Source organism: Sylvia atricapilla, chromosome 6 (assembly GCF_009819655.1).
Source record: "Sylvia atricapilla isolate bSylAtr1 chromosome 6, bSylAtr1.pri, whole genome shotgun sequence".
Taxonomy (NCBI): Eukaryota; Metazoa; Chordata; class Aves; order Passeriformes; family Sylviidae; genus Sylvia; species Sylvia atricapilla.
In genome coordinates this window covers 47,407,267-47,424,301 of record NC_089145.1, presented here as the reverse complement: position 1 = coordinate 47,424,301, position 17,035 = coordinate 47,407,267, and the positions used below count along the sequence as shown (strand labels likewise).

At 37.1% G+C, this 17,035-nt stretch overlaps 1 protein-coding gene across 11 annotated transcripts in view; it reads right to left on the bottom strand.

Moving 5' to 3' along the window:
- Positions 1 to 9,470: 9,470 nt before the first annotated feature.
- The window catches only part of PAPOLA (poly(A) polymerase alpha), a 43,903-nt gene continuing 36,338 nt past the window's right edge, over positions 9,471 to 17,035 (bottom strand). For 6 of the 11 annotated variants that reach the window (XM_066321842.1, XM_066321839.1, XM_066321840.1 and 3 more), the window contains 4 exons: positions 15,754 to 15,974; positions 15,320 to 15,385; positions 13,764 to 13,838; positions 9,471 to 11,652 (listed from right to left, as the gene is read on the bottom strand). In XM_066321842.1, coding sequence (XP_066177939.1) covers positions 11,557 to 11,652; positions 13,764 to 13,838; positions 15,320 to 15,385; positions 15,754 to 15,974 — 458 coding nt within the window. In that variant the 3' untranslated portion in view covers positions 9,471 to 11,556. Of the gene's footprint in view, positions 11,653 to 13,491; positions 13,594 to 13,763; positions 13,839 to 15,319; positions 15,386 to 15,753; positions 15,975 to 17,035 lie in introns of all 11 variants that reach the window. The other 5 variants (XM_066321843.1, XM_066321841.1, XM_066321837.1 and 2 more) reach the window with 3 other exon arrangements.

The following is a 17,035-nucleotide window of genomic DNA, read 5'->3' as shown; positions in this document are numbered from 1 at the left end:
CAATTCTAGCTTACAAACTGGAGTTGGTTGAAAATACATTAAAATCCATATTCCTTTTACTATACTCCACAAGATTATGCCTACCACGTGCTTTGTGGATCTGATTGGGATTAATTCTTTTTCCTGACTAAACAAGGCCACCACAATAATTTTTCTGTCCACTTCTGAGTTAAGCAAGGCACTGTAAGGTCAAATCAGCCTGAGTTTGCACAGGATGTTATTGACCTAATAGCTTTCCATCATTACTGCACTGCACTTGATATACTGTTTGTTTCCCCAAAAATAGCTGCATTTCACTGTGTATCAACTGGTGTATTTTGCCAAGTATTAGAACAAACTGAAAAGTAACAACAGACACAATGCAGTTATAACAAAACAGGCATGTGTGTATTACATCAAATTCCCTAACCAAACCTTCAAGAAAATTATATGAAGACAGAACTGTATCTGTCCTGTCAAGTCCTTCAAGTTCATTCTTCAATAGTCCTTCTTCCACCTCCCAGCTCCAGACGTAAGCTATGTCCCTATTCCTGCACCAGGAATAGGCTGAACCAAAAAACAAGGGAATCGCCGACTAGAGAACAAAACGTGTTAAATTGAGCCATGTTCACATATTTACCTTTGTCTCCCAGGGCCCTACAAAGTGCAAAGCAGCCTAGAAAATGCTTGTTGCCAAATGTCTTGCCGTTTTCAGCAAGTATCAGAACAATTGGAGGTGTTTATTCCTGGACCAGTACACTGCATACAAAGTATGAATCTTCCTGCAGAATCTAATTTCTAACTGCTTGGAGATCTCCCTCTGCAGTCTGCACTGCAAGGTGCAAGTTTAGCAACACAGCATCGACAACGATCTCCTCAGAAACACAGCAGCAGATTAGGACACTGTTCACCAGTTTTTATTGATGCAGAAAGCAAAAATTTATTGATTAATTAAGTTATCACTGAATTAACCAGCAACATTAACTATTCTTCTAGTAGCAGTAAGAATCAAACCAGAGGCTACACGTCTGACATATCCCAAAAGGACATTTCAAGCCCTAAGAGAACTATGAGAAAGGAAGTCACCCTGCTCAAGGCAAGAGCATTGTCTTGTGTGAAGGTAATGCTCTCATGTTTTGTACCACGTTGTACATAGAGCGTTTGCACATTCTGTAAACTGCAAATCAGATTTCTGATTCCTGCATTTTTCAAACTAGCAGCAGAAGTAGGTATATGCTTTCTGTATTCAGGTGACAAGGTAGTTGCAATAAAGCTCTGATGAGAAACAAACTCATTGCAAGTATTAAGCTTAAGGTCCTCTGAGCCCTATCTCCAGTTTTGTTTATTTCCTCATCCCTCTTTCATATTCCTGCTAGTCCCATTCTTGATATGTAATGTTTTTAAAGGATTGGATAGCCTCTTCCTGGATGCAGATGAGCACATCATGAAGAGGCATGTTTTACATGCCTTAAGAGATATTAGGTAAAAACAGGAAATATTAAACAGAGAAGTATAGTTTTGAGTCGTGACTTTTTTTTATTACTATTTATTCTTTCACTGAGCTAATTGCACAAGGCAGATAATTGTTTTTGCAAAGACTAGGAACAATTCAGTATTGGAGAAAAGCTCTGGTCATTGTCAGAATACAAATTGCAATTGGAGTGCTGTATGTCTTTCCCCATGTGAAAGTCTGGTTGCTGTTTGCATTTATCTCGGAGAATCTGATTTTACCCTAGCAATTGCAAAGGGGAGTCAGGCAGACCTTTTCCCACCCCTTAGCTCCACTGCTGAATTAGCAGGCGACCTTGCACAAAACAACTACTCTGTATCTTCATTTACCCATCTAAACCACACCTATTGTGTTTATTTAGCCCACAGGGGCATCAACAGGCTTAATGAATGTTTGCAAAAAGCTTTGAGATCATCAGAGGAAAGGTCCAAAATATTTTAAAGTCAATGAGAAAAAAATGGATAGGTGCCAAGAGAGTCAATTGGACAAACGGCTTCTCCTATCAGTATTGTCCATATTTCAGTTTCTAGTTTATCAGTGGAATATACACGGCTGTTTAAATAAAGTCTCACACATGTTACACTGTGTACAGAACCAGCCACCACAGTTTGTAGATCCAGAAAGTTAGAAAGAACACTTGGGAAGACATGTATTTCAACTCTCAACACAAAAGAAGCCCTTTCTCCAGATTGTGTCTGCACTCTAGAAAAATTCCCAGGGGCAGTTAGCAGCACATACATGGAGTTTGATTTAATATTTTTATATACTGTAATTTTTTGATCAATGGACACTGAGAAGCATCTTCCCTTGACTTTTTTTATGAAGAAGAGCTTGAATTTAATATCTGCAGGCATATAACCAGCACTTAAATAAATAAGAAACCCCTCTTTCCCCAAGGATCCTAATGCTATAGCATCTAGGTCACTGCTATTAACCTCTTCCCTAAGGACGTAGAAATAAATCCAAGATTCCAAGTAAACTCTATTCCTCAGCTGACTACATCCCCATCAGATAACACTATTTTCATAATTTTCCTCCTAACCTGGTGATAAGCAGTTTTAGCTTAGAATTGCTCACAGAAGACATCTAAGATTCTACAACACTGTCCTATTCCAGGCACGACCAGGCCAGCTGAAGATGGACTTGGCTCAATTCATGGCATATCCCCTCCTACCCGCTCCAAAGACAAGCCCACCTTTTGTATTCATAAATTTCAACAACAACCTGCCTCCCAGAAACAAAGGTTTTAAACACGCTCATGTGGGAAGGGCAAGTGCTGTGTTAACCTCTCCCACAAAAACACACCTGAAGAGGCCAGGTTTTGGATATTTTGTGGTGCCTCTTACTGAGACAAGCTAGGATAATCAGCTAAAAGATGTAGATAGCAAGCAAAGCATTATTGGCAATCGTTCAGCATAGCATACTGCCACTAGGTTTAGGTTTTGCAGCCTCAGTTCAGTTCCCCCAGGTAGAATAAGTATGAGGAGTTATTTCAAAATACCAAGACTACTTAGAAGAGTGCTGAAAGCAAATAACAAAAAACTGGAAGGTGTTCATTAGATCTGAGGGAAAAACGGATTAACTATAGGGTACATCCTATTTGCTAGTATAGGAGCACTGACCCTTGTTTCTGGATTAAGTCAACCACTCTACTCCTAGTTGTCAAAATGACAGAGGAATCTCCATGTTACTTCCAGATTTTCTTCAGTGGTGTTGCACAGGCTAGCCCTGGAAAGGTGATGGATTTGAACTTCCAATCTTTGCTTAGGCTAATGTCTACACAAACCAAGGTAGCGCTGCTGTGTAGTGGTGGAGCGTAGAAAAGCGACTTGGGGAGTGAATCAGGCTGGACCCAGCACCACAAAGGGGACCAGGGCACTGAAGGACCAAGGGACACTGTTGCATCCACGGAGGTGACAATTTTCTGCTTGCACTCTCTCACCCTTTCTTTTCCGTACGCACTTACCGTTACAAATAAAGTCTGTATTATCAAGCTGATATTTGGTCTCATTTGCACCTTAATTTGGGCAGAGGACTTCAACATCAAAGCACAGCAACATCTTTACTTTGTATTGTCAGAAGCTGAAAAAAGGAGTACTAAAATTTATTTTCAGATAAGTTACACTCAATATGCATCACACCAAACTATCAGTGAGCCAGAGAGCCTCCAGACCATATACCAGCAAACAGAAAGAAGAGGACAGGATTAAGTAGCTGATTAACAGAACAGAAAACAAAAAGCTTTTAGAAACTCAACCTCTATTTTTTCTGGGGAAAAACCAAGAAATGTGGGTGTGTTTATACTAAAATGCTTTCTTTTTAAAAGGCAAAATAGGCTGCAGTGTATCTTCAAATGAAAACAGCACCCAGTTGCCCCATTTTGTTGTTTTCCTCTATAAGAAGACAGTTCTAATAGCATGCACAGGAACCTCTCCTCCTTCATGTTCCTTAGAACTAATTTACAGCAGGATATAAAGGTGATATATCCATTACAAAATAAATATTGGAAAACTAGCGTACGAGCTTCAAGCAGTGTGTGATTCATGCCTACGGAAGAATCCAATGGAACCAAGTATCTATCTACTACATGAAATCCTAAGACATTCTCAAATGCTGTCAGTCTTTGTAAAATGTCTGATAACCACTAATCTCATTTCTTAGGTAAAAAGGTTGAAGCAAGGAGTCACCAGCCAAGGAGTCACACAGCCAAGTCAGGATCAGAATTTAGGTTTGGCTTTGCTGTGAGCCAGCCTTTCAAACAAAGCTATTGCTGGGGTGAGTGTGTTTGCTGACACATTATATAACACTTATTTTACAGTAAAAATAGTTTGAACTTTAGAACAATACGCACATGTTCTTCCCTTTTGAGAAATAAAACTGGGAAAAAAAAGTGGGAAATAAACCACTAAAATTATTTCGTAAGAGGAAGCATCAAAATGTTTTAGCTTAAGAACAAACATGTTGATGGCACATGACGTTGACATAATGCGCAAGAATGGACAATTCATTCCCACAGTTCTTTGAAAGTTTTTAATGTTGTCAGGTAAGACATGTTTCATTCAGTTTGACACACAACAGTGGATGCTGAAAATAAAAGTTAGAGATACTGGAACACTAAATAATAATAAAAGCTAAAGACATCTCTATTTTAAACAACTCTAGAAGCCTATTTCCCTAATAATGCTCAGATTACCCTTGAAACTCTTACAGGCCAAAAAGGAAAAGTCAACACACTACAGTGATTGCAACAACTGTGGCTTCCGTGCATTTTTAAAAATACAGCTTAGAGTAAATCAAACATAAAAGCATTCTTTAAGCTTTAAAAAAAAACCCCTCTAATGGTGCAAAGTCAAACTTGTATTTTGACTTTATCGGCAAAGACACAACATCTGGTGTGCGTCTGGCTAGACAGCCCCTATTCAGAGCAACCACTATCGAAGCTATCAACCAACTCCTACACCTTCGAACGTAAATGCAAGAATGTTAGTTTAGATCCCTACATAAAAACAAACAAACAACAAAATCCTCTTAGGTCAATTAAATTACAGACGTGAGATTCTCCAATATTAAGCCTGCATTTTCACAGAACAAAAGTTGCCCTTTTTAAGTAGCCTAAGTCAAGACGAAAAATTTAGTAAGTGTGAAAAAATGCCTAAACCAACTACGAGAAAAATGCTATTAAATTAATCAAATACTTTTTATTCACAGCAATTACTATTAATATGTTTTCATCCCTATTGAAGCCAAAGGCTCATTGAACAGAAGCAGCCCTTTTCTTTGTGTTTTGTTGTTTGAGAAAGAATACATAAAGAATGAATTTATTAATTCATTAGTAAACTACTAAAAAAAAATTAAATTATGTCCTGTGGGAAATATCCTTGAAAAAGTTTATACTAGTATTTGTACAATTTGTCCACAGAAAATGATCTACCACTTCTTAAACTGCAATCAGAGCAAAAAAGTTGATCTTCCTCCCATAAATACACTGAAAAGCAAAACACTGCAACTGCTTCATAAGAAATTTTTCTTAACTCAGGTTGTGAGAATCTTTTTTATCTCACTACCTACATGGACTAGATGCTATGAGAAAAAAATATACTCCCAGCTGAGATACTGCATTTAGTAATCACTAGTGAACAGAAAATCTACACACAGTTCTGGGTGATGGTAAGAAACAGTAGGAACAATCACTAATAACTCTAATACACTATGTGAGCAGATGGCCAAAACTATCAAACATTTTATCAGTCTCACTGTTTTTCACATTGTAAGGGATAAAACTTACAGATGATAAACTGTGGCTGAAACAATGAATGCTTCCATCCATCATCCTGGGCTTCTCTTATTCCAACCACGTGACTGAGTTGAATCAAGCTTATGATATCCTGGCAGGAGACTTTTACAGAAGCTAATATCTAGACTGAGTACATGTATAATTCATTTATTCCCCATAAAAGCAAAAAATATTAATTTTAAGAATTTCTATTTCACTTAATTGAACCAGACCACAATGAAATATTTTTAAAGTCTTAGGAGATCATTCTCAGAAAGTTCAGCCCTTATACTGCTGCCAACACTGTGTTTATTCTCAAGAGGGCATCAAGTTTTTTAAAGATCCCTTGCTGATCCTAAATAAGAGAAATCTCACTTTAAGAGCACAAGCTGAAAATCTAATTGAAATCCTTGGTACAAGCTGCAGCTCCTCTCCCCACGCACTGAGCAGGCTTGGCACAGCGTCCAGGCATGGCCGGCTCTCTGCTGGGGGCAGCGTTCTCGGCTGTGAAGGCAGAGCGTGCCCTCTGTCACTCATGGCGAGCAGTCCTGTCCAACTGTCTCTTTTCAACAACTTCATCATCAATCTCTTTATTAACAGCTCCGCTGCAGACTGAGAACGCAAACAAGGCCAGCGCGCATGCCAGATTTCTGGAAGCACACGGCACGAGACACTGCTCAGGGCACGTGGTGGAGAATGCTGGAGCAGAAGACATGCACAACTCTTCCATGCTCTCTCAAGAAGTATCATTTTTATTATGTTTACTTAAAATCAAATTTCTATTTGGAGACAGATGGGGAGATGGCAAAGTTGTTTCTCAAACATCAAGGATTGCCCACCTCGCCTCCAGTTATTTCTTTATGACATTTGAAGTGCCTGATCAATAAAGGGCACTTGACCCAACATTCCTTTAATAATTCTATCTGCGTTAGGCCAGTGTTTTACCCAAACTGAAGGCAGTGCCACAGAAATAACCTCAGATGAACTGAAAAGTTTCATATGTGTAGACTTTAGGCATGCAAAAATTCACTGAAGTAACCTTATTCAGGTGATCAACTTCTACAAATACAAACAGAAAATAGGAATGCGAGATCATAAATAGAAGAGCAAAAAGGGCATTTGCACTGGAAAACTGTCCAGCATCTGCATGGGCCAAAGTCATCATGGGGCAGTTTCAATGCATTGGCTAGTTCCCTAAATAAATTAATGCAGCTTTTCTTACCTAATAAGCTAAGGCTTTTACCACCTCACATCAACAAGAATTTTCCTCTTTATCCTTTCCTGTTACTTTCACGGATTCTAGCTCTTACTCAAAGACAGTAACTCAATACAAAGCCAAAGCTTAATAATACCTACATATACCATAAAATATTTTTTCCCAACCATTACTACACCTCCTTAAATTTGACTTTAATATAGTGAGTAGGACATTTGTCATTCTCAGTCTATTTTAAACACTGCACTAGAACAGAGATCAAAAAATGCTGAGGTAATTAAGATATCCAAACTTGCTGATAGGACCTGTGATCTGGTAACTTCATTAATACAATTCATAATTAAATGTGGAAAGGAGAAAAAAAGTTACCTAAAGACAGCATTCCAGAATTTAGTTACCAAAAAATAAAATGTATTTAAAATGTAACTTTAAAACAAAACCCCTTAGTTTAAATATCCAAAACACAGATGGAATATCCAGCAATGGCTCACTACATTATCTTTTTCATAGAACATGTCCACTGAAGTTTCATATTAAAGTTTGCATTCTTTTGGTGACAGTATTACCTGATGTTTGTAGATATTTCAAATCATTAGTTTGAACTCAGTACACATATCAAACTGCATCTGCCTCTACCAACAAAACCAAGATAGTTTGTTTCTACTGAACACACTTATTATTACTATGATTATTAAACTAAATTCAGTTTACTGAATTTATCAGTACATACACACTGATCTGTATGTATTACTGACATTTTTCCAATATGAATGCTAGATCTATAAAAAAACCACTAATTGAACCCACTAAGTATTCAGATAATATATGTGCATTCAGAGATTTCTGACTACACCATCAAGACCTGCATAGTAAATGATGAAATTTGTTAAGTATTGTTCAGCCACAATGATGGCACTAGTACATGACACTAGTGTGTTCATCAACTTACGTACATTATGCCAGCATCACTACAACATGTAAAATACCTTCTGCACAAATGCACACAACTTCCAAATAATATCTATTATGAGGATAAACATATTCTACTTCCTCAGTAACTACCACAGTAGTTTTTCATGCATTTAAGTATATGTTCTGGCCCAGAATCAATATCCAGCGTTCTTGCTATGCTGAATTACTATTGGTTATTTTAGATGCTGAAGAAGTTTCACCTTTTACTGCCGATAAAATTCCTCCTCCCATTAAGGTACTTTTACTAACAACTGATATTCATTACCACTCGGTTATATACTTGTAGTCACAAGTTTAAAAGATTTGCAGTATACAAAAAACCCAAAACAAAGAAAAACCCCCCAAAACTAAGAAGTGCACTCAGAAGTGCATTTAATATGAAGCGCCATGCACACATACCACCTACAAGGAAGCACAACTTTAGCTAGAACTCATCAACTCAAATGTCTGATTCCAATCAGTATGTCTAAAGCCATCTGTTAAACCATGGCTTATTAATGTTAATTATTTTGGCTACAACAGTAATTTTCGGCTTCTTGTTTGCAGATCCTTATTGAGCCAGTGAACTTAATTCAGAAGGTTGATGATGGGCAACTCAGAAAAATCAAGCTATTGAAACCTATCGCCAGTAGCCTGAAAAACACTGTACAGAAATTAGTGTATCTACTAGCAGATTTTTATTGGTCAGAGAAAATAAAAGATGAATTAAAGCCACAAATAACATCATCAGCCATGATGAAAGAGAGATGTGGTGGGCAGGATATAAAAATGATGAATCTGTTTTAAACAAGACAAGCAATTGCATGCTGTGAAAAATATATACAACAGAAAGGTTTATTGTTTTCGGCAGGGCAATTAGAATATGAAGACCATAATCATCAGTGGTTTTAGCAGTTAAAGACATTTTAGTCAAAAGGAGACTACTTATTAAAGTTACTCACATCAAGCATTTGGAGGATTGGGCTCATGCTGATACAAAGATCAATCAAGTGATGCACAGCTACTTGCAATTTTTACTTTTATTTCAGGACACGCTTTAACTACTTAACAAGAAGAGAAATAGTGCCATCTGCTGACATAAGGTACAGGCACTTGCAAGAAAAGCTTGAGGTGCCAAAGCTCTTACAGCCAACGTTTTTAAAAAATGAAGTTCAAACTTTTGCAGAAAATAGCGTACCCCCAAATTGTTTAGGCACATGTTTCTTCTAGTTTTGTCCACTTTAGGAATTTTGGATGGAGAGATGGAATGGATGCCCTTAAAATGTTTGTGTGTTTTTGGCAACTCTGCCTCTGCCAAAACACAATTCACAAACTTTCCCTTTAATAGCTAGAACCCAACATCCTTCTGCGTGATACTTCCACTTCCTATAGCAAACATAAATGAATACTCTCTAAATAAGCATTATTTACTATACTTCCTTTAGGCCATACTGTATTTTGCTTTAGCAGAAAATTTAAGAGCTAAGTAAGAATTAAGAAAGTAAAACCAATTTAGTACATTCAGAAAAATCAGACAACCATGGGATTGTGCTGTTTTTTATTGTGTTTTCAATGGAGAAATACATCATCTGTTTACAAAATAGCTCTTGAAAAATACAAGGAGTACAGATACTATAAAACAAAGCAAACTCCAGTCATGAGACACTACGTACATCATGCGAAAGCAACAGTCTGATCTCCAGGTTATGAAAACTAGAATTAAAAAGTCACTATACAGAAAGGTTCCAAGTTTCCAGCTTGGCAAAACTTGGGTTCAGTTACATGAAACGTTTAATAAAATGAAAAAGATTTTCTGATGTGTAAACAAAATGACAAGACTAAATTTGTGCCTGGCAATTTCGATCTAAACTCCATAGCTACACAAAATACACAGACAGCTTGTACACTTCAACTGTTAAGATATAACCTTCTTTGGGGGTGGACGACAGCAGGCTGCACAGGGCAAGGAAAAGAGAAATATTGTATACTAGACATCTCAGACAAATGGCAAAAAAAAAAAAAAAAAAACCCTTCAGTTACTGCACAGCCTAAGTAAAAGATAAGCTACACTCTGACTTTGGAGAATTAATTTAGAAGGATAAGGGGAAGAGTGTAAGTAATTTAACTTGTAACATGAAAGATGCATGTGTAATAGGATGGAGCACAATGGGAGAAGGAATTTCATAAAACATGCTAATCAAAGTATGGGAAGTATGATTTGACATCCCACGTATTTCAGACTTAAGTAATAGTAACATGAAGTTTGTTATCTACATCTGGTATTACTGTTGGTATCCCTCATGTTCCTCAAATACTGCTGCTCTTTGCCATGAGAGCTTCGGATCGTTCAAAACAAAAAGTTGTTATTTTTCTGATAGGACTACAAGAACAAAAAATAGGAGTAAGAGAGCTCACTAGATGTCAAGTGCTTACTAGAAATATGATTTTTAAAAATTTGGTGTTGTTCAATATGTAAAACCACTTGTGATGAACTATCGAAAAATAAAAAGGTTAAAATTCTTAGGGAAAAATCTTTTTTGTCTTTATTTAAAATTTTAAGCATTTTACTGCACACGGGACCTTTATGGAGTGTACAAAAATCATATTTAGTGATTCAAAGGCCATCAAGACAGGTGGTGTATTTCACAGGCACACAATATTTACCTAAACACTTTAGTCATGGGACAAATTTTGAATTCGTGCCTAGAGGCCACAAGGTATTAGAACTAGGTAAGGGGCAGGGAGTAAACCCAAATGAGTACATGGCTTATTTTTATTTTGTATAAATAACTATTGTTCTATATGGTGCATACAAGCTGAAAAAATAATTTTAAAAAACCCCAAAAAAACCCCAACACTAAATGCAAAAGCTTTTCCCAAGAAGTAAAGGGATAAAAAAAGGGAATAAGGAGTTCAATTGGCTCAAAAGAAAGTTTATTTACTGTTTGATTGCTGATTTGTATGCACCGTAAAACAATCCTATAAATAAAAGTAGACCACATCTCAATCATGTCCCACCAATACCAAAACTTCCCAATTACTTTCTCAACTTGCATCTTATGACCCCAAGATTTGACATTACATTTTAAAGACTTACTGCTGTTTGATGGCAGTTGAACTAAAAATACTATACACTTTGTTTTCAATGTATAGTATATCATAGAATGTCATCCAATTTGCAAATTACTACTATTGAAGAGATTCTTCAATAAAATGAAATTATCAGCTAAAGATCTAAAATTAGTCATACTCCAATAAAAAAGTACATAAAAGTGCATTTAAGGGATTCTTATGCCAGTTTTATCTCAATTTTGAAACAATGCATCAAACAAATTCAATTAGAATGTCAAATATGGCTACAAATAGTGTTCATGTTTTTAAAGGCAGTAATCCTTCGAAATATTTAATGTAACTGTTGCTAACACATTAATTGTACTCCTGGCTTCACATACTAACCTGGACTTCCAATCAAGCGGCGACTTTAGTCCAGAAAGGGAAGTGCACAACATATACCTAAATCCACTTGCGATTATGTTCTAGTCTTGCACCCTCCGTTCTCCTTTTTTTTCTATTAGAAGACAACAGGTTGAGTTGGCAGATACTGTTTATGGACCCCTGAGGTGTTTTTTACCGGTTCAATCTCAATTTTATTGAATTCTTGATAACAGGAATAGGATTTGCAGGAAGAGCAGGGATATCTGAAAGGTCTGTACTGGGTGTTTTCTGAAAAGAAAAGAAGTTTGGTTGTATTTTAATTTTGTAAATATAAAAAGAAAAATATTGTAGTAATTGGCATTAACTTTCAAAACAAAGATCTTTAGAAGACTTCTTACGAGTATATGAATATAGTTACAGATTATAAAGAGAGAAGCAGGTATTTCCTTTGCCTACACAGTCTTTACTGAGGAAAATTTCTAAAAGAATCTTTGTGTGCTTTTCCTTTTTTGACAACTGCAGGAAATTAGCAAGTGCTGCAGATAAAGCTGGGCCTACTAATAACCTGTGTTACAGTAAAACATCCACATAAGAAGGGTGCTTGATTAGTCACATCTAATACCTGATCTACATGTTTAGTATTTAAAAACCATTCTTAAAAACTCAGTGTTAAGTCTCTGCCCTCACAGACAAATGATGAAAAACAGTTCCCAACCCAAAGTGTGTGTCTTCATACATTCACATTCTAAACTGTTGAAAAATTCTACAGTCAGATTTCCAATTTTTCATATTGGTTCAGATTTACATGAAAAAAAGTGTAACAAACTCTAAAAAGCTACTGTATTAATGTGTTAAGAATTCCACCTTGACAATAATCTGAACACTTTTTTCTCACTTAAAACACCATTTAGCAAAATTACATCATTACATCTAAAACAAACAAAAGGAAAACACAGAAAAGAAACACTCCGAAGATTCAGTGAGATTGAATAATTTTTCACTTGCCATACATGCCTCAAAGGTTGGGGTGGGTTTTTTGTTTGTTTTTTTTTAAATTATTTTCACTTCCACTGTGGCACATTATTTGCCATCCCAATAACCCAGTTATTATGCAATACTTCACATCATTTGTCATAAAGTGTTCTCTTACATTACAGACGTTCGAAATCCCTATAAAGGTACATTTGATACATGGGGAAAATAGCATTAAAATGACTGCTCTTAATTGCTGCCTTACTAAAAATAAATCAAGTTAACACTGACTGATGCAGTAGCAAAGCACAAAGTAGCAAGAACCCAGGGTAAAATGCTGCAAACCTCACATCACCCTGACCCCGAGTAACCGCCTGGTTGGTGCTGATCTGCAGCTTGACACGTTTCTATTTTCTACAACATGGGCAGTGTTTTAAACAAGACAACAAGAACACTGAAAAATGACAGAGGAGGCTCACCATCCTTTGTAGTTTCCAGACTACTTTTGCTAAAGTAACAACCACACAATCTGTAAAAGAGCTACAAAGCTTTGTATAATCCCTGACAACAACAGACAAAATAAAATTTATGTACTTACTAAATGATCTAAAAACTTCCCCGAAGCAGTTTATGAAGTCCATGTAGCATCTACAGTTTTTGCCAAACAACTTTTCTATCTTTATTCAGTACTGTTCACATAGTTCAAAATGTCCAGTAAGAAATACCATTATTACTATTGCAACAATTTTCATTTTCAACCAACACATTCACTACACATACTTTAATGATTCAAGTGTGCATAAAGTGCTTGATAGTGACAGTTTAACCAGTAGAGCACTAAGTTTAAAAATTCTAGCAAGAAACAGATGTGCTCTCTAGAAGTTGTTACAATACTAGAAACAAAAATTTAAGCGAATGGTACAGAATTCTTACTGTTTTCAAAGGACCTTACACTGCTAACACCAAAAGGCTAAGGATCAACAAGCTTTCACCTTGTATCTCATACCAAATATTAGAATCTGAAGTCCTATGTCAGACATCCTCAACCTCTACCTGGATATCTTTGAGCAGCAGCTATTTAAAGCATTTGTTTCCTTGTTAAAAAGGATTATTCTGTGATGTGCAAAGCACAAAGGAATAAACTGAGCCCCTTACTTTGAAGGCACAATTCAGAAGAGCGAATCCAGCTTCGGTCACTTTGTATGGCAAGCCATACATGTTTAGCTACAATGCACATTCAATAAGACCAATGACCATCTAAAACACAAAAATTGTGACAGTAACAACAAGTAGCTTTCCATACAATGGATCTATATTTAAAATTATACATGTATTTTTAACATCTGGACTCATTTCAGTTTCAATTCTTTCTCCACAGATTAGCACACAAACACAATGCACAGCAGTATTGCTTTTAAGAACAGTACCTGAGGAGCTTGCAGAGAAGTTGTCTGAAGTGTTTCTGTTTGAGAATTAACATTCACTTCTGTCTCAATCTGCTCCTGAAAACAAACCCAAAAGCATCACCAGTTACACCACTTCCAATGAGTTACTTCTGTAGAACACCTAGAACTCCAGAATGCTTTACACCGTGCATATACAGCAAAAGCAAAATGCAAGCATTGGTGCTTGCTGCATTGACAGCCTTCCTTTTATGACATAGGAATCAGCACACAGGAGAATGTCTCACTTATTAGGGATTTGACATCAACACAAGCTATATCACTTATTTGTTGTCACTTGTTTAACCAATTAACACCTTCTATACAGAATCCTATAGCAAAACATTAATATGTCATTCAAGTCAACAAAGACAAAAATTGCAAGGAAGATCATGTGATAAGCTACAGAAACTGTTCAAAAATTCAACAGTTTTTCTAGTTTTTGCCATTCTGCCAGCAAAGCTTTCTTGCTGCTTTTATGGGTTGAATCAACTTTTGAATGAATAGGTGAGTGTCAGAGACTGATTTTCAGGTACGAAAGTGGGACTACAGGACTGAAGCACGACAATGTTCTCATTTTAATAAAAAGTCTGCTAGTTCAAAGTGTACCACTTAGTAAACACACACCAAAAAAAGCAATGCATTTCAATAGATGAAAACCTGTGTTTATTTTAAGAAATTTAATTCCACCATTTCCTTCCATAAATATTAAGGACAAAGACGTAGAGGAGACGGCCAATAAAACCTAACAGGATTACCTATGTCTTTTATAACGATCTGTATCCAGTAGATCTATTCCTGAAGTGAGGATTAAGTGCTTACATGTATTTCTGCCTTCACCTATCTTAAGTTCAGAGACATTGCAAGGTGACTGCCTAACAAGATACAATTCCTTGCTTAAGGGCGTTGAAGCTATAAACCAAGGAACTTACATTTAACTTTAAGCATAAGCAAAATTTCCAGAGTATTCCAGGGACAACAGAATGTGCCCCATAAAAAATGCAAAATCCCAAAAGTCCCCAAACAGTATGCTGTAACTTCACACAGTAATTTCACTGCCAGAGAAGATTTACTTACTACCACTTGAAATTTCTTTAAGTGAACAAGCTGGCTGCCTTTAAGATTCTCAGCCCAACATACAAACTCCAAATAGGATGCATAGGACAATTGTTCTTTCACTTATTAATACAGATCAGATTTGGGATGCAGGAAAATCATGGCATATTGACAAAACCTTGATATAATTTAATGAACTGAAATATAAATATAATGACTGATTTTTTCACAATGCATAATACCACGTAAATGACCAGCAAAGAAACGACAGTCCTACATGACTATGAATTTGGGCTCAACTTTGCATAACAGCAGGCAATGGACTCCAATTCATCAATACTGATATAAACAAAAAAAATAAGATATAATTTTGATATTTTTACTGGAGAGTCTATATCTAGACACACTCTTAGTCATTCCCAGAGAGAAACACAGTCATTTTCCCGATTAATATACAGAAAATTATATAGTCTAGGCATAGATACCTTAGTTTCCATTTTTTCATGTTCATTCAAATCTATACAGCTAGTATCTTCACTTATTTCATCCTGCTGAAAAACAAACACAAACTATCACAAATCATAAAATCATATTTTTAAAAAAACCAACAAGAAAAAAAAGTGAAAATGTTTAAAAGGACAGAATTAGTTGTACGACATAGCATATTATAGGCTTACCAAAATAATTACTTCTAAGGTAAGAATTTAGATTATAAGCATTCATCCTAATGCAGTATCTCACGTGATGTATCAACAAAACAAAAATACTAACACCTTGGCAAGCTGAAAATATCAGGCAGCAATGCAATCAGAATAGGAAATATCTGAAACTGGGAATATGAGAATCAGCACTCTGGGTGAAATGAATATTCACAGTTTTGAACACTGTTATGGTATGATCTCAAAATAATCTCAAATACCTCTTCAATTTTAATTTTCTTAGGAGACTCTTCTTTATGGGGAGAAGATGTCCTTTTCACTGCTGCGACAGGGCTAGGCATTTTTGTTGCAACATTTCCTGAACTTCTTGGTGATGGATTTAATAGATACGTTGAGGGAACAATTCTAGAGATGGTAGGCTTTGGTGGTGGAGAAATGGCTGGTTGTGTGGCAGTTTGAGGAATGCTTTCATTTGAAGTACCTATGGACAAATAATTTAAAGATCTTCAACAAGAGGAGTCGACACAGTCATTTCAGTTCAATCACTGGTATTTCTGGTCTCTAATCAAAACCCCCAACATCAAGTAGGCATCAAGGAAGTGGTACAGTTTATGGTGTAAGCATCATGTCTGGAACAGCAAGCATGCATACATTGCACAGTTTAGTTTCAAGCTCATTCTTGAGCTTGTGTGCAGCCTCTGCAAGTTCACTGATGACACCAGGCTGTGTGGTACAGCTGACACACTGGAGGGGCAGGATGCTATCCAGAGGGACCTGGACAGGCAGGTCAATGCAAACCCCTTGAAGTTCAGTAGAGTGAGTGCAAGGTCCTGTGGGTGGGTTGTGACAGTCCCAGGCACACCCACAGGCTGGGCAGAGAAGTGACTGAGAGCAGCCCCAGGAGAACGACTTGGGGGCAGTGGTTGATGAAAAACTCAACATGAGCGGGCAAATGCGCTCACAGCCCAGACAGCCAAACATGTCCTGGGCTGCAGCCAAAGGAGTATGGGCAGCAGGTCATGGGAGGGAATTTTTCCCCTCTGTTCTGCTCTTGTGAGACCCCACCTGTGTACAGTTCTGGTGTCACCAATATAAAGAGGGACATGGAGCTGTTGGAGCAAGTCCAGAGGAGGCCATGAAGTTGATAAGAGGACTGAAGCACCTCCCCTACAAAGACAGACTGAGAAAACTGGGCCTGGAGAAGAGAAGGTTGCATGGAGAACTCCCAGCAACCTTCCAGCACCTTCCCCCTTCCCTGAAGGGGGCCTACAGGTAAGCCAAAGAGGGGTTCTTTGTCAGGAACTGTAATGATAGAACAAATTAGAGGGTACAAACTGAAATACGGGACACCTGGATTAGGTATTAGGACAAAATTCTTTAGTGTGAGGTAGTAAGACACCGGACAGGTTGTCCAGGGAGGTTTTGGATGCCCTGACCCTGACAGAGTTCAAAGTCAGGTCAGTTAAGGCCTTGAACAAACTGGTCTAGTGGGAAGTGTCCCTGTCCATGACAGGAGGGGTTTGGGTTAGATATCTTTTAGGT